Source organism: Gekko japonicus, unplaced genomic scaffold, assembly GCF_001447785.1.
Source record: "Gekko japonicus isolate JY-2015 unplaced genomic scaffold, Gekko_japonicus_V1.1 scaffold729, whole genome shotgun sequence".
In the NCBI taxonomy this organism is placed as follows: Eukaryota; Metazoa; Chordata; class Lepidosauria; order Squamata; family Gekkonidae; genus Gekko; species Gekko japonicus.
In genome coordinates this window covers 169,776-192,022 of record NW_015175378.1, presented here as the reverse complement: position 1 = coordinate 192,022, position 22,247 = coordinate 169,776, and the positions used below count along the sequence as shown (strand labels likewise).

General features: G+C 48.6%; 1 protein-coding gene across 1 annotated transcript in view; it reads right to left on the bottom strand.

The window, feature by feature from the left end:
- Window positions 1-890: 890 nt before the first annotated feature.
- Window positions 891-22,247, bottom strand: part of LOC107122447 (zinc finger protein 721-like) — a 46,889-nt gene continuing 25,532 nt past the window's right edge. Inside the window, exons 7-9 of the mRNA XM_015425550.1 lie at window positions 4,015-4,141; window positions 2,319-2,792; window positions 891-2,063 (exon numbers count right to left, since the gene is read on the bottom strand). Coding sequence (XP_015281036.1) covers window positions 1,009-2,063; window positions 2,319-2,792; window positions 4,015-4,141 — 1,656 coding nt within the window. The 3' untranslated portion in view covers window positions 891-1,008. The remainder of the gene's footprint in view (window positions 2,064-2,318; window positions 2,793-4,014; window positions 4,142-22,247) is intronic.

Here is a 22,247-nt window from a genome sequence, read left to right as displayed (position 1 = left end):
TATTTCGTTACAGGATATGGAAGAGAAACGTTTTCGCCAGTTTAGCAGATGTCAAATAGAGTTAGCTTGGCAGATATCCTGATGTAGCAAGTTTCACAGAGGAAAGCACTACTAAAAAGTGGCTCTTCTTTGTGTAACTACATTCTGAGCCTTTCTGAGCAACCAACACCTCAGCGTTCGAACAAGAGTTCATCAGAACCAACTATAGGAAAGTTTCACACTTGTGTCGATTCTCTGAGCAACAAGAAGATTAAATTGTTCCTCAAGCTCTTGGAAAACTGAGCACTGATGAGCAGTGTTCCCACTAAGCTTAGTTAGTGTGAGCTAGCTCACAGTTTTTTAGCCTCTGGCTCACACATTTTTGCCTTAGCTCAGGAAGGATGGCTCCAGAGCAAACGAATTTATGCAGTAGCCAAATTGCCTGCTCATAACTTTAATGCCAGTAGCTCACAAAGTAGAATTTTTGCTCATAGGACTCCACAGCTTAGAGGGAACATTGCTGATGAGGTGTCTTTCCTGTGTGGATTCCTCAATGGTTAAGGAGTTATGAGCTGGTCTTCAATCTTCTTCAACCTCAGAGCACATCCTTCATTTCTTCCCTGTGAGCAGTGTTCCCTCTAAGCTGTTAGTGTGAGCTAGCGCATGTTTTTTTTAGCCTCCAGCTCACACATTGTTGTCTTAGCTCAGGAAGGATGGCTCCAGAGCAAACTCATTTATACAGTAGCCAAATTGCTCACTCACAACTTTAATGCCAGTAGCTCACAAAGTAGAATTTTTGCTCACAAGACTCCACAGCTTAGAGCGAACTTTGCCTGTGAGATCTAATTGACTTTTCAGTCATGGCTAAATCTCTTTCCACAATCTGAGGATTTATACCATTTCTTCCTGGTTAGGGTAAGGTTTCTGTGCAGATGCAAACTCTTTACAAGGGTTGACATGGTGTCAGCTGTCTCTATGGTTGGTGGTTTTCTTTTAAGTATATAATGAGAGAAAAGCTCTTTTCACTGGCTAAATAGTTACATGATTTCTCTTTGTGTGGGTTCTTAGATGGTTTTGAAGATTGCCATGCTGACTGAATCTCTTTCCACACTCTGAGCATTCATAAGGTCTCTCCCCTGTGTGGGTTCTTTGATGCTGTTGAAGAGTATAACTCCTACTAAATCTCTTCCCACACTCTGAGCATTCAAAAGGTTTCTCACTTGTGTGATTTTGTTGATGGTGTTGAAGAGTGCCTCTCTGACTGAATCTCTTTCCACAGTCTGAGCATTCAAAAGGTTTCTCCCCTGTGTGGGTTCTTTGATGCTGCTGAAGAGTGAAATTCTGACTGAATCTCCTTCCGCACTCTGAGCATTCAAAAGGTTTCTCCCCTGTGTGGGTTCTTTGATGCTGCTGAAGAGTGCAACTTCGACTGAATTTCTTTCCACACTCTGAGCATTCAAAGGGTTTCTCTTTTGTGTGGGTTCTTAGATGTCGTTGAAGAGAAGAACTGTCACTGAATCTCTTTCCACACTCTGAGCATTCAAAAGGTTTCTCCCCCGTGTGGGTCCTTTTATGCTGTTGAAGATTGCCATTCTGAGTGAATCTCTTTCCACACTCTGAGCATTCAAAAGGTTTCTCCCCTGTGTGGGTTCTAAGATGTTCAAGAAGATGGCCACTCCGACTGAATATGATTCCACACTCTGAGCATTCCAAAGGTTTCTTCCCTGTGTGGGTTCTTTGATGCCACTGAAGATTGCTACTAGAATTGAATTTCTTTCCACACTCTGAGCATTCAAGATGTTTATCCCTTATGTGTGTTCCCTGATGCTGTTGAAGATTGCCACTCCGACTGAATTTCTTTCCACACACTGAGCACTCAAAAGGTTTTTCTCCTGTATGGGTTCTTTTATGCTGTTGAAGATGGCCAATCTGACTGAATTTCTTTCCACACTCTGAGCATTCAAAAGGTTTCTCACCTATGTGAGTTCTTAGATGCTGCTGAAGATTACCACTCCTATTGAATTTTTTTCCGCACTCTGAGCACCCAAAAGGTTTTTCTTCAGTGTGGATTCTTTGATGCAGTTGAAGATTGCCACTCAAACTGAATCTCTTTCCACACTCTGAGCATTCAAAAGGTTTCTCCCCTCTGTGGATTCTCTGATGCTGTTCAAGAGTGTCACTACGTCTGCATCTCTTTCCACACTCTGAGCATTCAAAAGGTTTCTCCCCTGTGTGTATTCTCTGGTGCACAAGGAGCTGTGATCTGTACTTAAAGTACTTTTCACACCGAAAGCATTTACTTGCCTTCATCATACTGTGCTTTGAAAAATATGCATTACCCCTTCTTCTCTCAGAGAATGTCTTTCCAGTCTCTGAGCAGATAAATGGCTTCTCTCCTGAATGAACCTTTTGGTGTTGAAGAAGGTGTGATTTCTGTGTGAAACTCTTGCCACAGACTGAGTAGCTATGTCTTTGATGTCTTAGGAGCTCTGCTCCACGGAGGAAGCTCTGTCCACACTCCAAGCATTGATGGGCCTTCTTTCCACTGTGCATTTGCAAATGGATATTATATTGGATTTGATCTGAGAAGGTGATTCCACATTCCAAGCACATGTGTGTTTCCTCTGCCATGGGAATTACTTCATGGAAATTCTCCCCTTGGCAAGCAATGGGTTTATCCCGGTCCTTGACCATGTGGCTTCCCTTCTGCCTCTGAGTTCCGCCTTGATTCCTGAAGTTCCCTTTCAAGTCTTCATCCTTAAGTTCATCTGGCAATAGCTGATGCAGTTCCTCGTCCTCTTGATCATCCCCAGCTGGAATAAAGACAAGAGATCCCTTTATAGTCTGTCTATCCCTCCCCTCCCCATACTCTCTGTATGTACTTTAAGTAAACACAGTAGCCAAGATCTGCTGTTAATGATTAAATACAGGAAGTCATCATGATGTGTGGTCCTACAACTGCAGAGACAGTTTCCTTCTACTTGTGAACAAGAGCCCCGAGGACCTGGTTTTCAGCCTCCCAAAAATACATATTTGCTGTGGGGGAGGGAGAAGCCAGGACCTCATCCAGTGAACCCCAATGATTTTTGGCCTATTGTCGGGGGGGGGGGGAATGCCCTGATGGTAAGTAACCCTGCCCCTTTCCTTGGAATATCCAGTATTTAAGGATTAAATACAGCCCCTCAAAAGCCACAGGTGAGCCGAGCCCCAGAAGAACCTTCTGGCCCTTCATATCCAAGGCCCCAGGTGGCTTTCTTCCCTCCTTACCCAGCAGGCTACATAATGCTACGAAACCAAGACTTCCATAGAAATGAAGTAGAAATGTCCCATGGGTGTTCTTTGCCCATTCCCTTGACATAACTGTGAAGGATACCCACTCTCAGCCAGCTCATTTGGGAAGGAAATACTCTCTTGAGATCCTCTTGAGAAACTCTCCAGTCTTTCTCCAGAGACAAGGCCTTTGTCTGTCTCCACTGTAGCCTCTCTTACATTCCTGGCTTCTTTGGGGGAGAGAAGAGAGAGAAAAGTGATCACTCTTATATGCGGATGGAAAGAAATCCAAAGAAGAGGTAAAATTCTTCTGGAAGGATGAAACCATGGTCAAGTTCAAAGCCCACAATCCCAAATAGTACGAGGGGGATGAATTCATTCCAGATCAAAGTCAGAGTGGATGACCGTAATCCCATCTGGAGGAAGGGCATGGTGTAAAGATCGGCAGCTGAGAAATTAGGACTGGGCCCCTTCCAGACTCTGAGGGCCTCCATCCCCACCATGGCCTCAGGCCAGGATACCCTCTCTGGCTTGGACGATGGCCACGACACTGGCCTCAGTTGCCCCTGGCTCTGCCAGGTGGTTTTGGTCACTCTACCTGGCCATGCTGAACATTCCTTTTGTTGCCACCCTACATCCTTAAGGGCCCCAAAGGGAGAAGTAGCTGGGCAGGTGTCAAAATGATGTATTACTGTTTAGTATTTTGATTCATGCATCACCCAATGACAGCAATTTACACTTTTGGCACCTATGAAAGATTCTTACCCAGGGAGGCCACAGTGCCATAGTTCTTCAGCGTGACTTCCCTGTAAGGAGCTCTTTGGCCTGGATCCAGCAATGCCCACTCAACCTCAGTGTCATACATGGCCACGCCCTCGAAGGAAGCCGGAGACTGAAAGAAAAAGCACATTCCCTCATCAGAGATCATGCCAGGCAGAGAATGCACACTGGAACTCAGGTTCACAGCTTGGGAGTGCTGCTTCCACGGGGTCACCTTAGAAAGCCACATGGCTGCTGTGGCTTGGAGTACGTTTGTCCAGCTCCAGCTAGTTCCTGGTTCAGTCAAATCTAGGCACAGTCAGAGCCGGCTCTTCCATTAGGCCAACCTTGGCGATGGCTTAGGGCTGCAGATCTCCGAGGGGCGCAGCGAGGCCCCTGCCGCCACCGCCCGCCCGCCCCCAGCATGGCTGTCTGGGCGCCCCGAGAGGGAGGGAGAGGGGGGAAAGAGAAGAAGGCGGCTGCTTCCTGCGCTGCCAATTGTGGCCACTCGCGCGCCAGGCCCCGTCCCCTTCCCACCAGCTCACTTTGCCTCACGCCTCCCATTCGTTTCCTCCAGTAAGGCTGACTCCTGCCCCTTCAGCTTGCTTTGCGTGAACGGGAAGGCTCCCCCCATTGTGGGAGGGGGAAAGGTCATGGTCGTGGGGGGGATTCTGGGCTTTCCTTGCTCTCTCTTCCCTCCCCCATGCATTTTACTGTACTAATTTATGCAGCAGCCAAATCACTTGCTCACAACTTTAATGCCAGTAGCTCACAAAGTAGGATTTTGGCTCACAAGACTCCACAGCTTAGAGAGAGCATTGCCCCCCAACTATGCCTTTTGATCTTCTGTTCTCTCCTATTTCCAAGCCCTTTCTGTTCTCTTTCCTTCTCTTCCCCCTCTCCCCTGCATTTCACTGTATATTCAGGGTCTTTTTCTTTCCCCACCACATGTGCTGCATCTGCATTAACGATGTTTGTGTGTGAGTGAGTGTGAAGTGCCTTCAAGTTGCTCCCAACTTTTCATTCTTCCTAAAATGCATTTATGTTTGAAAAGGGGGGGGGGGGGGCCGGGGGGGGGGGGGGAGGCACCAGAAGGTGTCCTTGCCTAGTGTGCAAAAAAACTTGGGGCCGGCCCTGGGCACAGTGACCCATGCTTTACCATGGACTACTGCAACACACTCTACTTGGGCTACCCATGAAGTGTGTTCAGAAGATGAAGCTAGTGCAGAACACTGAAGCTAGGCTGCTCGTTGGAGCCAGCTATTGGGGGGCATGTGACCCTGATATTACTGCAATTCCATTGGCTACCCATCCACTCCTGAGCCCAATTCAAGGTGTTGTTTTGGTCCTTTAAAGCCCTACATGGCTTTGGACCAGGTATCTGAAGGACCGTCTTCTCCCATATGTTCCTGCCCGGGAAATATGATCGCAGGAAGACACCCTCCTGGCTGTTCCACCGATTAAAGGTGTTTGTTTGGAGAGTAGAGGAGAGAGGGCCTTTTCTCTGGCAACACCGTAATTATGGAACAACCATCCCAGGGAGGTGTGCCTGGTCCCCTCATTGTTCATCTTCAGGAGGCAGTTGAACACAGTTTCATTTAGGACTGATTGATTTATTTGATTGATTTATCTTTTATTATTGGGAGTCCTAATTGGAGTTTTGAAGAAGAACCTGCAGAATTAGAAAGTGAAGTGAAAGCTTCACAGAGAGCAACAGGGAGAAAGAAATCACCAGGAGCAGACAAGATATCAACAGAGCTATTCCAAGTCACCAAAATAGAGCCCCCCAAAACCTTAAGAAGAATATGCCAAGAAATATGGAAAACAAAACAATGACCCACAGATTGGAAATGCTCCACCGACATTCCAGTTCAGAATAAGGGAGATATCAACAGCTACAGCAACTACTGGACCATCGCATTAATTTTTCAGGCAAAAAAGTAAAGCTCAAAATCGTACAAGACTGTTATCATATATGGAATGAGAAATGCCAGATGGTCAAGCTGGATTCAGAAAAGGAAGAGGAACTAGAGATCCTATTGCAAATTTATATTGGCTATGCTGGATCCTATTGCAAATTTACGTTGGCGCAAACAAGTTCACATTTGAGTTTTTTCAGAATTCTTGGATGTATGCCCTTTGGGCCTGGTGATGTCAGTTTTTCACTTGTCCATCAGGCATAGGACCTCCTCTCTCATCACCTGAGTCCGACTCAGGTCTTTCAACATCCCTCCTGTAATCAGTGGTTCTGGAGTGGGCAAGCACCTCCCATCTTCCCCAGTGAAGACAGAGGCAAAAAAAGCATTCAGCCTCTCTGCCATTTCCCCATAATCCTCTGCCATTTCCCTATCATCCAAGAGCCCCCTAACTCCCTGGCTCATTTTCAGCTTGTGTTTCATAGATTACAGCAAAGCTTTTGACTGTGTGGATCATGAAAAGCTATGGTTGTGTAATGTATCCAGTTCAGACCGCGTGGTCGACTTGGGCTCCACGCGGTCAGTGCTCGATGAGACAATAGACTCTGAGGATCCTAACCCGCTCCAATCAGGAGGCTAGGTTCCCGGCCGAGAGCCTATGGGACTCTCGGCCACTGTAAATAACCTATTGGGAAGTGGGGGTGTGTTTTGGGTGGTGGTTTCTTGGGGAATATAAGCCGGCCTGCGAGCCGGTCAAGGTGTCTTGTTCCTGACACCTCCGTCTGCGTGCTTTTCAGGTTGGTTTTAAAAGAAACAAGAAGCGGGACCCACGATACTCGTGGGGAAGGGGGGGGAATTCCTTGCGGCTCCCGGGTGGCTGGCTTGCTGAAGCACAGAGGAGGAGGTGGCGGCCGCAGGTGAGCCCAGCAGGCGGTCCACTGAGCTTGCCAGGGTTCCCCCCACACCCGACAGCAGCAACGGCCACGGCTCTAGCCACCGGCCCTCCAAGGTTTCTCCCCCCCCCCCATCGCAGCCACCAGCAGAAACAGACTGAGACTGAGAAGGGCAGCCATGAAGGACCTAGAAAAGATCCTTAAGTATCAGGCTGTGTCACTGGTGACCAAGATCAAGATGAGTCTTACCATAGTATTCCCCAGCACTATGTATGGGTGTGAAAGTTGGTCAGTGAAGAAAGTTGATTCATTTGAAACGTGATGCTGGAGGAGAGCTTTCCTATATCGTGGACCCACCCAAAAAGACAAATCAGCGGGTTCTAGACCGAATCGAGCCTGAACTCTCCCTAGAAGCTAAAACGACTGAACTGAGGCAATCGTACTTTGGTCACATTATGACAAGAGTCACTGGAAAAGTCAATAATACTAGGAAAAGTTGAAGGCAGCCGGAAAAAAGGAAAATCTAACATGAGATGGATTGACTCAGTCAAGGAAGCCACAAGGGCCCTCAGTTTTCAAGACATGAGCAAGGCTGTTAACGACAGGACATTTTGGAAGGAAGAAGAAGAAGAGGAAGAGGAAGAAGAAGAGGAGGAAGAGGAAGAAGAGGAAGAGATTAGATTTATATCCCGCCCTTCACTACCCAAAGTGTCTCAGAGCGGCTTACAAACTCCTTTCCCTTCCCCTCCCCACAACAGACACCCTGTGAGGTAGGTGGGGCTGAGAGAGCTCTTGACAGAAACTGCTCTTTTCCAAGGACAGCTCTTATCAGAACTACGGCTTGCCCAAGGTCATCCAGCCAGGTGCAAGTGGAGGAGTGGGGAATCAAACCTGGTTCTCCCAGATTAGAGTTCGCGCACTTAACCACTACACCAATACTAATACTACTAATAATAATATATTTAATTTATACTCCACTCTATCCCATGATCATTGATACGGTTGTCTTAAGTCAGAAGCGACTCAACAACACTTGGGGCGATTTCTCACTAGAGCTGCCTCACAGCACAGCGCCGTTTGCCTCGACACAAACATGTCAATTTCACACCCGAAGCTCCGGGGCTGCATTTTGACTCGGGGCTTCACCCGATTTCCTCCGCAGTTTCGTGATCCTGGTTTTTGAGGATCATGAAACTGCGGAGGAAATCGGGGGAAGCCCCGAGTCAAATGCAGCCCCGGAGCCTCGGGTGTGAAATTGACATGTTTGTGTTGGGGCAAACGGCGCTGTGCTGCGAGGCAGCTCTAGTGAGAAATCGCCCTTGGGCTTTTTCTGCATTCTCATTTTCCTGACTTGTGTGTTCCTGTTGCTCCAGGGTTTTTTCCTGTTCTGCATGTGTTTTTCTCCCTCTACTGGTGGATATTACATTACTTTATGTCCGGCAGAAAAACCTGCAGTTCAAATCTGCAGGGAGATATGCTGGGCACAATGTCAAGAAGTATCAAATCAACCACTAGAGGGAGCAAAAAAGGGGAGAACGAACGCCCCCCTCCCCCAAGCTACAGGAAGGCATGAGGGAGAAACAGGAGAATGGGGGGGGGGGAACCACTTAACACACACAAGCAGTTACAATTTTTAAACTATGGCTTTTCGTGGGTTTTATGATTGTTGTTTTAATTGTGTTTTTATAATGTTTTATTGATTTTGTAAGCACCCAGAAGTTCCGCAAGGGAGACAGGCAGGTAATAAATGTTCTAAATAAATAAACGGAAGGGGCCTTCTGGGAGGGTGCAGGTTGCAGAGCTTTGCCTGTGTAAAGGGAGGGGCGTTCAGAGACTCTCTTGCCCTACCACCTTAGAAGAAGAAGAAGAAGAAGGAGGAGGAGGAGGAGGAGGAGGAGGAGGAGGGGGGGGGATGGGGGAGGGGGAGGAGGATGAGGATGAGGAGATTGGATTTATACCCCGCCCTTCACTACCCAAAGGAGTCTCAGAGCAGCTTACAAACTCCTTTCCCTTCCCCTCCCCACAACAGACACCCTGTGAGGTAAAAGAAGAAGAAGAAGAGATTGGATTTATTCCCCGCCCTTCACTACCCAAAGGTGTCTCAGAGCGGCTTACAAACTCCTTTCCCTTCCCCTCCCCACAACAGACACCCTGTGAGGTGGGTGGGGCTGAGAGAACTCTGACACAAACGGCTCTTTTCCAAGGACAGCTCTGCCAGAGCTTGTGACTGATCCAAGGTCAAATCAGCAGGTGCAAGTGTAGGAGTGGGGAATCAAACCCGGTTCTCCCAGATTAGAGTCTGCGCACTTAACCACTACACCAAACTGGCTGCAGGAGAAAAAGCCCTCCCCCGAGCAAAAAGAGGGGCCCAGGCTGTCTCCAGCTCATCTCCCCTACCTGGACTGGAGGTGCAGCAGCCGTTTCCACTCCTCTGTGAAGACAATGGCTTGAAAACATCTCTTCACTGCCTGTGTGTAACAAAGGAAGAAGGAAGAACGTTAGCCTAGGCTTCCTGGTTTCGTTCGCTTGTGTGAATACTGCTTCATGCACCCTGGTTCTTAGGGTTTTGAAACCTCGCTCCATGTGAACGGAACGAAATTTGTAATGATTTTTAATAACTGTGAGAGAAGCAGAAGAGAAGCACCAGATACCCGTGAGCCTCGGGAAGTTATAAACGCTGCCGACATGTTTCAGATTTCTGTGAAGCGTGTTCTATGAACTCCGGGGCTCAAAAACATGACAGCATCCCAACTGGATGAGACTGGCCTCTTCCTCCATACCCAAGCATGCCATTCTCCCACTCGCTGGGCCCTCCCACAGGCCTTTACTTCTGGGCCGGTGGGGGAAAGAGAGAGGGATGGAAATGACGTCACACGACATGTTGCCATCATGCCCAGCCCAAAGCCTGGACATGACATCAGCACATCAGCTGACACGCCGGAAACCCTGAAAATTCCAAAGGGTCTCGTATTCCTATTGCTTTAATAATTTCTCTCTACCATAACGATATGAGTTACCATTTTTATGATGTTTTAATGTATTATAAGTAGCACTAATGAAGAAATCTGAGACGCCTCTCCACATGGAAATACACTGTCGATTGATTGTTCATAGGTAGTTTTGTTAAACTGCTGAATTTCATTACGCTTTATCCTAGTTTTTTATTTATTTACATGGGATTTAGTTGTACTATGTTGCACCGTAAAACGCAAAATGTTTTGCATTGATGTGTCACTTTAATGTTTACGCAACTTACAATAAAAATTACCAAAAAAAAAAAAATCCAAAGGGTCTCCAGAGTGTCTGCTAACATCACACCCCAGGTCCAGCATCCCATTTCCCACAGTGGCCCACCAGATGCCCCTGAAAAGCCTTTAAGAAGGGGCACAGAAGCCAAATTCTCCCACTGTTATTGTTCCCTAGCAGGTGGCTTTCAGAAGTAGGCTGCCCCAGAACCTGGAGGTTCCATATATTCACCACGTCGAATCACTGAGCCCAACCTTGTTTACCTTTTCTTTTTTGAGTCACCTTGAGTCCCTCTAATTGAGAGGAGGTGAAATATGATTATTTTAATTAATATGCTTAAAAGGGGAATTGTCTTCCATCAGTGTGTCTAATCGCCTTTTAGAGGCACTGCAGTTAGTGGACACTGAGTGCTACAAGTTAATTCTGTGTTGTGTGAAGACGTATTTCTCCCCCCTCCCCCCATGACCTGAACCTTCTACTCATCGATTTCACTGAGTGCCCCCCCCCCATGATCCCATCTGTGCACGAGGAGTCCTTACCACATGAGAGGGCATCTTGGGCATGCTTCTGGGCTCGCACCCTCTGCCATTTCTCCAACAGAGATCCTTCTGCTTCAGAGAAATTAGCTTCCATTTTCACAGATGGTCCCTGCATCTGAAACAGCGGCAAGGGAGATTGGCAAGAGAAGGAATGGAAAAGGGCGAGGAGGGGGGCTCCTGCCCCAGTCCCAGACTCCTCACCCCCTGCATCGACCTGCAGAGTGGCTTCAACCACAGTCATTATGTGGTTGAATAATCGACTAGAATTTCTTGGGTTTTCTCCTGTTGTGGTTAAGGATCCATGCTATTCGGAAGTTATAACATTTGGTTTGTTGTTGTTCAGTCGCACAGTCGAGTCCGACTCTTCGCGACCCCATGGACCAGATCCCGCCAGGCCTTCCTGTCTTCCACCGTCCTTTGAAGTTGGCTCAACTTCATGTTCGTTGCATCTGTGACACTGTCTAACCATCTCATCCTTTGCCGTCCCCGTCTTCTTTGACCTTCAATCTTTCCCAGCATCAGGGTCTTCTCCAGTGAGTGCTCCCTTCTCATTTCATGGCCAAAGTATTTGGGCTTCAGTTTCATTATCTGGCCTTCCAGGGAACAGTCAAAGGCTTATTGAGTTTGACCACGCCAGCAGACAGGCCCATGCAACGCGTGCATGCTCTGCTTTTGCAGTGGGGATTCCCCCTCTTTGACCCTCCCCCCCCATATCTATGCCTCCTTACAACTCCTGGCCATAAGTGCACCTTTATGTTACACAGACTCAATATCCTGCTAACTGCAGAGCTCAGAGGGCACTTTGCCAAACTCCATATTCTGACCTATACTATTACAGTGAAGTAACAGAGAACACAGAACACCTCATCTTATTCTGTGATTGGTGGACTTCACCCAGAGACCACTGGATTACACCTGTCACTCCCGAGTAAATATCAGCTGCCTGTCAAATCCCCTGTGATCTCTTGTTTGCTGGCAGGCACCAATCCAGAAGTAACATATTCTGTTGCCCCGTTTCTAGCACTTGTAGTTTTTCTATGCTGTTACAGTGTCGGGTTTTAATTTACCAAAATCAAAGTCAAATACCTTTAATGGCATAGCAGCAAGATACATAGATGTACAAAAACACGACATGGATATATAAGGCATTATAAGCAATATGAATCAATCCTTTACTAGAATAGATCTATCTCTGACTACCTCGGCAAGAAACGTGGCCACTATAGCTGTAATATTAGGATTAGCATCCTTTAGTAGATTTTGAATAACTTTCTCCCTATTAGAATTATAATTAGGAGGAAATAAAGATGACAATTCTTTGCGTAAGACTGAGTGAAATTGACAGTCAAAAATAATATGATATATTGAGTCCACAGATTTTAGAGGACAAGAGCGTAACCTTTCATGAAAGGGAATTTTCTTAAACCGACCTGAAAGTTTTAATTTACCATGTCGTATTTTAATGGGGGCTGCGGTGGCTCAGAGATTAAGATGCTGAGCTACAGACCGGAAGCTCTGTAGTTCGGCAGTTCGAGACCCTAGTGCCATATGATGGAGTGAGCTCCCGTCTCTGGTCCCAGCTCCTGCCAACCTAGCTGTTCGAAAGCAAGACATTGCAAGTAGATAAATAGGAACTGCTTCGGTGGGAAGGTAACTGTGTTCCATGCACCTCAGCGTCTAGTCATGCGGGCCACATGACCATGGAGAAGTCTTCGGACAGCGCTGGCTCTTCGGCTTGGAAACGGAGATGCGCACCGCCCCCTAGAGTCGGATTCAACTAGCTTTCGAGCAAGGGAAACCTTTACCTTTAGTTTAATGTTTACCGTGTTGTATTTTATTGTGAGCATTTCCCCTTCCTGTAGTGGGGTTCCCACTTTCCTCCACCTTCTTTATTTGGGCTGTTAACTCCCTTAGCCTCAGGACGGAGAAGAGGAGTGGGAGGTTACGTCACCTGGTTCCACTCCCTTCCCTGGGCTAGATCTGTGTCCATCCCCCCACCGGGATCTGTCACCTCCCACCAGGCTCCCGATGAGCCAAGGAACTCTGGCTTGCTCCTGGCCCAAGCCAACTGCTCCGGCTCCATCCCTTGCCCCACTGACCACTCCCTGCCAGCCAGGCAATGGCTCGGCCAACCTCGGCCCTCCTCAGTCATGTGGTGGGCAGTGCCACCTGATGACACCACCCGGAGCCACTCCATGCCTGCCGTGGCTGCCAGACCTATGTTTGCTGAAGGCCGTGGCCCAGCCACCCACATTTATCTTGTATTTGTTTTCTCTTTCCTCGAGACCATGGGTCAGAGGAATGTAATAATTAAAGGAAAAGGGGCTACAGGGGTTGGGTTTAGTCCAGTGTTCCCTCTAAGCTGAGCTAGTGTGAGCTAGCTCACAGTTTTTAGCCTCTGGATCACACATTTTTTAATCTCAGCTCAGGAAGGGATGGCTCCAGAACAAACCAATTGATGCAGCAGCCAAATCGCTCGCTCACAACTTTCATGCCAGCAGCTCACAAGGTAGAATTTTTGCTCACAAGACTCCACAGCTTAGAGGGAGCATTTGGTCTAGTTGGTTAAGTGCGCGGACTCTGGGAGAACCGGGTTTGATTCCCCACTCCTCCACTTGCAGCTGCTGGGTGACCTTGGGCAAGCCATAGTCCTGTCAGAGCTGTCCTTGAACGAGCAGTTCTCGAAAGAGCTCTCTCAGCCCTGCCTTCCTCAAAGGGTGTCTGTTGTGGGGAGGGGAAGGGAAAGGAGTTTGTAAGCCACTCTGAGACTCCAAGTGAAGGGTGGGGTATAAAGCCAATCTCCTCTTCTTCTTCTTTCTTCCCAGCCTAGTGAATCATCTAGACGTATAAACATCTGGCAGGAAAGCGTTAAGACAAGATCAGATATGGTTACTGGGACTGAATGAATGAAACCGCCTCACCTCCTCTACCTGGCTCAGGAGGAAACCTTCGGCCAGGGTTACAGCTTGGGAACTGGTTCCTGGCCTGCGTTCCCTGACCCAGTACTGCATTTCCTGAGGCAGGATAGTCAGGAACTGCTCCAGGATCACCAGGTCGAGGATCTGCTTCTTGGTGTGCCTCTCTGGCTTCAGCCAGTGGTTGCAAAGTCCATGGAGCTGGCTGCAAACTTCTCGGGGCCCACTGGCCTGATAGTAACGGAATTGCCGGAAGCGTTGGCAAAATTCATCTGAGTTCACGGTGATCTGATAATGGACCTCTGGCACAGGGCTTTCCCAAAGTTCAACACCACTCCCAGCTTGGATGGGATGGGGACCTTTTCTTGCTGTCTTACCAGTTCCAAGTCCTTCTGGGTTCTGCTCTTCCATCCCCTTCCCTTCTATTGCGCCGCCTCCAGCTGTGAAAAGATGCCTATACTCACTTGGCTATGAAGAGATGCATCTCCCTGGGGGGAGAGAGACACAGGCAGCAACATGTCACAAGGAAAACAAAAGAGAATGGAGATTTACCACTGAACATCACAAACATTCGTATGCTCAGGTGACACATGAGAATTGCCCTGGTTGATCAAAACAAATGTCCTTCTTGTGGTTTGTAGACCAGGCTTAATGTCATGCTGCTGTATTACATCCCAAGCTATTTTAGATATGCCTCCTTGGTTCTTTAACTTTCCCAAAGTGTCTCCGTTTGGCTCTTTACGGATGTTAAAAGGTTAGCCTCTCATTACTTCGGCTCAGTCTGTCCTACGGGCGAGTTCTTAAGGTAAACATGTAGGGCAGTCCAGGAATCTCCTGGCTGGAGGTTGGGAGCTGAAATACTTATACGTCATGAGAGGCCGAGATGGAATCTGTTTACTGCTCACTACGCAGTTAGTAGCCTTAAGAAAGGCAGATAACAGACAGCTTGCCTGAGAGAACGAGAACACACACACACAAACATTCCTTAAGGATGCTCTAATGCTTGAAGGGGGGGGAAATGTGTATAAAATAAAAGCTTGAAGCCGAGAGGTTTCAGTCAGTTCCTGACAGTTCCTGCAAGCTTGTCTCCTGTCATCTTTGTGTCGCCTGCACCCCACACCCTAACAAGCAGCACCGCATAAACTGAAGCCCCAAAAGGACCAGAGGGACTGGTGACCTCTTTACCATTGTATGTATCTCTTCAGTAGACTTGAAGTGTTAGGTAAGAGCTCTGTCAGAGCACCCAGCTGAGGGGAAGGGGCAGGAATGTGTCTGTGGGAAGAACAAGCAGCTGAGATCGGGAGAAAAAGGCCGACAGGCTTCGGCTGAGATTTGGCTCAAGAATCTTAAGGTGCAGGGACGCTCCCTCTAAGTATGTGATGTGGGGTAGTGGACCTCCTCCTCTGTGGGAATTTCTCTGGCTTCCACCTGTGCTCAGCTCTGTCTGCATACTTGTCATTAAAGCATATAGTACCAAGACACCAGAAGGCTCCAGGGCTCTCTCCTTGCAGGGGGAATGAACTCAGGTAAACAGGTATCCCTTGGAACGTCTTACCAATTGAAGACGCAGGGCGACTAGAACAAATCTTTCATCTAGTGAAGAATCATGTTTTTCACCTGGTCCTGTACGCCAACTCACCCTGACAGAAGGACCATTTTGGAGAGCCCAGCCTGTTGTGGGAACAAGCCCTTGAACACTCTGGATGGCTACTAAGCATGTTAGGTGTTATGCCCACCCAAAGTCACATCGGTGCCCCACTGGTGTAGGACATGTGTAAACCTGACACTTGCATAGAATGGGATTGTGCCAGGTGTGGTTTGTGTGTGCAACGGGCAGGGCCGGCTCGCGAACTAGGCGAACTAGGCGGTCGCCTAGAGCAAGACGGCCCTTAGGGGCGCCAAACTGAACCCGGCCCCATACTCTGGGAATGTCTTGATTATTTGTGTTTTTCATTCTTCCTAAAATGCATTTATTTTTGAAAATCGGTGGGGCGCATGGGGAGGGGGGCACCAGAAGGGATCCTCGCCTAGGGTGCAAAATAAGCTGGGGCCAGCCCTGGGAACGGGGCTCAGACAACTTTATGAAGCTTCTCCTGGTTAAGGGCACAAGGACTGCTGGGATGGAGACGATTTCCAGGCCCTACCTAGACATTGGCAGCCCTGCATCAGGGAAATGGCAGATGGGGGCAGGGAACCAGCCAAAATGCTTGGCATTCAGGCCAGCCAATCAGCATGAATGATGCATCCCATCGGAGCCTCCTTTCTGGGCTTCCTAACAACCAAAAGGTGAGCTTTTGGTGTAGTGGTTAAGTCCGCGGACTCTAATCTGGGAGAACTGGGTTTGATTCCCCACTCCTCCACATGCAGCTGCTGGATGACCTTGGGCAAGCCATAGTTCTGTCAGAGCTGTTCTCGAAAGAGTAGTTCTCGAAAGAGCTCTCTCAGCCCCACTTACCTCACAGGGGGTCTATTGTGGGGAGGGGAAGGAAAAGGAGTTTATAAGCCGCTCTGAGTGAAGGGCGAGGTATAAATCCAATCTCTTCTTCTTGCTGACATTCCCCTTAACAGGATCTGAACCCACACCTCCTGTGATTGTGCCCAGGGATCTGTACCTCCCTTACCTGGCAAAAAGATGATGGTCATTAGTGCAGGAGGGAGAATTTGGCATTCTGTCACGGCTGCCTCCACCAAGTTTACTGTTGAGACACAAGGCAGGGACGATGCAGCTGGAATACCTGTGTTTCCTTCCCTGGACATCCCACTTGCAAAACACTGCTGCAAAAGAGGACTCGAATCCATGTCCCCCTGGTGTGTGTTTACTCCAGGGGTCCTGTCACTCACACCACCATCCTCGCAGTGATGTATGCCGTGTGCCATTTGTCTTTCTTTGCCTTCTGTATGTCATACAGATCATGAGAGAGAGGGCAGGAAGGGTTGCCTCAGTGCTTAGTTCTTGTGGCCCTTTCTTATATGCCCAGGGAAATGCTGATCAACACTTTGGGTTCAGGAATGAATTTTTCTCCAGGCCAGTTTGGCTGGAGATCCTGGAGGTTTTTTTGTCATCTTCTGGGCATGGAACAGCGGTCACTGGGGTGTGTGGGGGGGAGAGGTATTTGTGAATTTCCTGCATTGTGCAGGAGGTTGGACTAGATGACCCTGGAGGTCCCTATGATTCTATGTGAGTGGCAGCAGGCTGATATACGGTAGGTGTATGTGGCCACAAATGTTCCCTCTAAGCTGTGGAGTCTACTTTGTTGAGCTACCAGCAGTAAAGTTGTGAGCAAGCAATTTGGCTACTGTGTAAATTAGTTTGCTCTGGAGCCATCTTTCCTGAGCGAAGGTGAAAATCTGTGGGCTGGAGGCTAAAAAACTGTGAGCTAGCTCACCCTAACTCAGCTTAGAGGGAACACTGGTGGCCACATCAGCATGCTCCACCACCCTCTGCCTGTCACAGGAGAGTCGTCTCATGCTGTGATTGTTGGGCGTTGCAGTTTTCATGCACATCAGTGGTGTTGCTAGGCCCTCCAGACCTCGGCAACAGATTTTTTAAAATATTCCTCTCCTTTGTTGGGTGGGCCTTGGACACCAGCTTTCAGACCCCTGGCCCCACAAGCATCGAGGTTTTTAGGATGGGGCTGTGGTGGATTCCAGTGCAGGCAGGAGTTCCCTTCCCCCACCTTCTTTTTTAGTCATCAAACCAAAAAAAGCTCTTTTTTATTTTGCCGAATTAAAATGACCAGCGGTAGACCCTCCCAAAGAACCCCCAACTCAACTTGGGTAGGGGAGTAAAACTAGTGCCCAATAGGGTTTTCAACCTCCAGGTGGGGCCTGAGGACCTCCCAGAATTACAAGCCACTTATAAGCAGACAGAGATCAGTTCTCCTGTCGAATGTGTCTGCAGTGGAGGGTGGTCTCTATAGCATTATACCCCACCGAATCGCCACCCCCCACCCCGGTGGTGGTCCCCGAACATGGCCTTTCTCAGAATCCACCCCCAAATGCGCAGGAATTTGCCATCCGGGAGTTAGCAAACCTATTCACAACCATGGTTGGGAATGATCCCACCCTCCCTCCCATGATAAATCCACCAATGACTTACTTCTAGGTAGACCTTCCAGCAGCCAGCTGCAAATCTTTTCCCACGGGCTACATTACCTGAAGCCCTTCGCGTTCCCTTCCACAATTCAGATGCAAAACCCTCCTCCGCCCCCAGGGGGGAAAGAAATCCTCTTTCCGCTCCCCCCCCCCTTGCTCGGACTGTCTAGCAAACAGCTCCCTCAGTTTAACCCTTTCAGTGCTCCAGATAGGGGAAAACCGGCTCCCTCTTCTTTCCGTGAGGAGCGGCGCCCAGCCTTCAGGCGGGCTGCCGTCAGAGTAACTCTGCACGGGCTGTTCAACCGTCTCAGAAAATAATACCGGGGTGTGTGTGAAAATTAAGGCAAACTAAAGCAAGCTTTAGTTTAATCTACCGGTGTGTGTGTGTGTGTGTGTGTGAAAATTAAGGCAAACTAAAGCAAAATTAAGGCAAACTAAAGCAAGCAAGCTTTAGTTTACTCTAATCTGGGAGAACCATGTTTGATTCCCCACTCATGCACTTGCAGCTGCTGGATGACCTTGGGCAAGCCATAGTTCTGTCAGAGCTGTTCTCTCAAGGACAGTTCTGGAAAGAGCTCTCTCAGCCCCACCTACCTCACAGGGTGTCTGTTGTGGGGAGGGGAAGGGCAAGGAGTTTGTAAGCCGCTCTGAGACTCCTTTGGGTAGTGAAGGACAGGGTATAAATCCAATCTCTTCTTCTTCTTTGTGTGTGTGAGTGAGTGAGAGAGAGAGAGAACTGGAAGTCACAGCGAGCTTTAGTTTAGTTTAGCAAACTTCAGAGGACCACGGAAGACAGGAAGGCCTGGCGTGATCTGGTCCATGGGGTCGCGAAGAGTTGGACTCGACTGTGCGACTGAACAACAACAAATAATCAAGCTCATCTTAATCCAAAAAAGGTCTACACACAATCCTCCTATTCAATGGGGCTGACTCCCAGGAAACGAATAAAAACAAATGGCTTTGTAGAGAATGCTTTCCCAGCCAAAAGGCGGAGAAGCTTTCCACCTACTAGTGCATAACGCTAAAAGAGCTAGTCCTTGTGGCTGCCAGACAATCGTAGGATCTCCTGGCTATACTACACACAATGCCAGATGATGATGATGATGATGATGATGATGATACTCCCAGGAAAGTCATTTTAGAATTGCATTTAAATGTCTGTTCCTGCACTGACCTGGATAGCCCAGGCAGGCAAGCCCACTCTTGTCAGCAGGTTCAACACTAGCAAGTACTTGAATGGGAGACCTCCTTGGAATACCAGAGGCAGGAGGCGGGAGCAGGCTTCATTCAGCCACCTCTCTGAATATCCTCGAGGCCCCCAGTAGGGGTCAGTTACCAGAGGTCGCTGTGACTTCCAGCTCTCTCTCTCTCTCTCTCTCTCTCTCTCTCTCTCTCTCTCTCTCTCTCACACACACACACACACACACACACACACAAAGAAGAAGAAGAGATTGGATTTATACCCTGCCCTTCACTACCCAAAGGAGTCTCAGAGCAGCTTACAAACTCCTTGCCCTTCCCCTCCCCACAACAGACACCCTGTGAGGTAGGTGGGGCTGAGAGAGCTCTTTCCAGAACTGTCCTTGAGAGAACAACTGACAGAACTATGGCTTGCCCAAGGTCATCCAGCAGCTGCAAGTGGAGGAGTGGGGAATCAAACCTGGTTCTCCCAGATTAGAGTCCGCGCACTTAACCACTACACCAAACTGGCACCAAACAACCACCAGAAAAAAAGCCACCAGTATGGTGCAGTGGGTAAGTGTGCGGACTCTAATCTGGGAGAACTGGGTTTGATTCCCCCCTCTTCCACTTGCACCTGCTGTGACCTTGGGTCTGTCACAAGCTCTGGCACAGCTGTCCTTGAAAAAGAGCAGTTTGTGTCAGAGCTCTCTCAGCCCCACCCACCTCACAGGGTGTCTGTTGTGGGGAGGGGAAGGGAGTTTGTAAGTCGCTCTGAGACTCCAAATGAACGGCGGGGTATAAATCCAATCTCTTCTTCTTCTTCCTGTAGAATGTTGTGATTCTGCCCTTCAGACAGGGTGGCCATCTGCTTGGGAAATTCCTGGAGGTTTCGGGACAGTGCCAGGGCAGGGGGGACTTCCTAGACTCTATGGGTATACCCCATAGTGTCCAGCCTGTGACGCTACCATTTTCAGGTTTGGGGGGGGGGGTCTAAGGAAGGGCACCTCTAACATCACTGATTCCACCTGCACCTTAAAAGTAGGCAGTCCCTAAGCAGGGGGAGAAGGAAGGCTTTTGTGTATGTCTGGGAGGAATTGTGTCTCACCATGTCCATCCCCCTCCCAACTCAGTCACGCCCAGCCAAGGACAATAAGGTCTCTGCCCCCTTTGCAGCAAAGCATCTTTGGGGTGTGTTGGGAGGGGGTGCCAGTCTCTTTAGGAGCAGATCCTAAAAATTCCTTTGGCGGAGCCGATTTGGAAAGGTTGGGAGGGGAATTCGGGTCAGGGGGTGCACACTGTCCCTCTGCCTCTTCTTCCTTGCCCCTGTCTCCCCTCCTTAAATAATGCTGCACTGAACTCTCATCTTCCATGATTCCTCATTGAGGGGGGGGGGACAGGCATACTCAGGCCCCACTGCTGGGGTGGGTGAGGGAGGTAATATCCTTTTAATTTCCAAACTCTTCTGTGTATCTTCCGACACTCTATTTTGGTGCCCTTCAGAGAAGAATTGGACCATAAATGTTATACAAATGCCACATCCCAAGCAATATGGGTAAGACCTGTTTCTTCCCAGATGATGCCATTGGCATTCGCTTTCCCACATAGGGTTGCCAGGTCCCCCCGCCAGAGGGGGGGGGTAGGGCTGCCACATCCAGGTTGGTAAACTCCTGGAGATTTGGGGATGGAGCCTGGGGGGGACAGGGACCTCAGTGGGGCACAGTGCCACAGAGGCCACCCTCCCAAGCATCCATTTGCTCCAAGGGAATTGATCTCTGTAGTCTGGAGATAAGCTTGGGAGAAAGAATATAAGGCCTGGCTGGAGAGGGAAGGTGGTCTTTTTCCAGGACTTGAGTGGCAGAGGGGTTGGTGTCAGCAAGAGAGGACCCCCCCACCCACCCAAGAATGGTAGGTGGGATCCAGGTGGGGCCAGGTATAGCACAAACCAGTGAGGCAGCTGTTTTAGGAACCTTTATTGTTTTCTTGATGTTTCCTTTCTCTATTAATCTTGCCCTGTTGACAAAATATCTGTTAAAGCTGTGTTTCCCCCCTCCATTTGATTGTTACTTACCCACCTTGTTTAATAAAACAGTTTGTTTTAATTTGCCTGGGTCCTCATGCCTCAGACTTGACTAGTCACCTGGCAATGCTCTCACTAGTGTGAGGGGGGCGTTTGGAAGGATGAAACAGTGGGGTAATATTGGGCCCTGACTTAAACACCAAGCCAGTGTGGCAGCTGCTAGTTAAAGCCCTAGCTTGCTACAAGGCCGGAGGGAGCAGGAAGGAAGGAGGGGTGTATGTGGGGCTAGAGGGTCCCTGGATAACCGTCTTAGGCAAGCCCCCACCGGCCCCCTTGCACCTGTGGCACACCCTCTTGGGCCAGGAAAGAACTATTTGCCAACTGGGGATGCCAGCTGGTCACACTGCCTGATTTAGGAGGTAATATATTCTCAAAGGTTTTGCAATGCATAAGTATTCTGAACAGTTTCCAAAAAGGCAAACAGAAACAGTTAAAGTTTTCACAGACAGGGAGTTCCACACAAAAGGGGCCAAACATTAAAAAAGGCCCTTCTCTACAGAAGAAGAAGAGGGGGAGAAGAAGAGATTGGATTTATACCCCGCCCTTCACTTGGAGACTCAGAGCGGCTTACAAACTCCTTTCCCTTCCCCTCCCCACAACAGACACCCTGTGAGGTGGGTGGGGCTGAGAGAACTCTGACACAAACTGCTCTTTTCCAAGGACAGCTGTGCCAGAGCTTGTGACTGACCCAAGGTTGCATCAGCAGGTGCAAGTAGAGGAGTGGGGAATCAAACCCAGCTCTCCCAGATTAGAGTCCGCGGACTTAACCACTACACCAAACTGGCTCTCCAGTTTCCAAGCCCTCAATACCCATGGCAACTAAAACAGGAGATCATCTATGATGGCAAAATAATCCAAGGCCTTTCAAAATTAAGTTGGCTTCCTGGTATACTTTTTCCTGATGAGATCATCTATGATGGCAAAATAATCCAAGACCTTTCAAAATTAAGTTGGTTGCCTGCTTTACTTTTTCCTGATGTTCAACAAGGTTTCTTCTTAGGATGGAGCCCTGTCATTTTCTAACATATTATTTCCACTAAGGGGGCCCAGGAAGCAAAAAGTCATAGCGCATGGGCAGTTTAAATTAAAGTTGTTTCCATATTACCTTTAAGACCAACAAAGTTTTAATCAAGGTATGAGCTTGAAACCCCCTAAAACAATACTGACATTGATAGGCAAAGAAAGACAGACAGAGAAAGTCTAATAAAGAGAGACACACACAGAGGGACACAGAGAGACACACACACAGAGGGACAGAGACAGAGAGAGAAACAAACGCACAGAGAGACAGATAGAAAAACAGACACAAACACAGAGGGACACACACACACACACACAGAGGGGCAGAGAGAGACAGAGGGGCAGAGAGAGAGAGA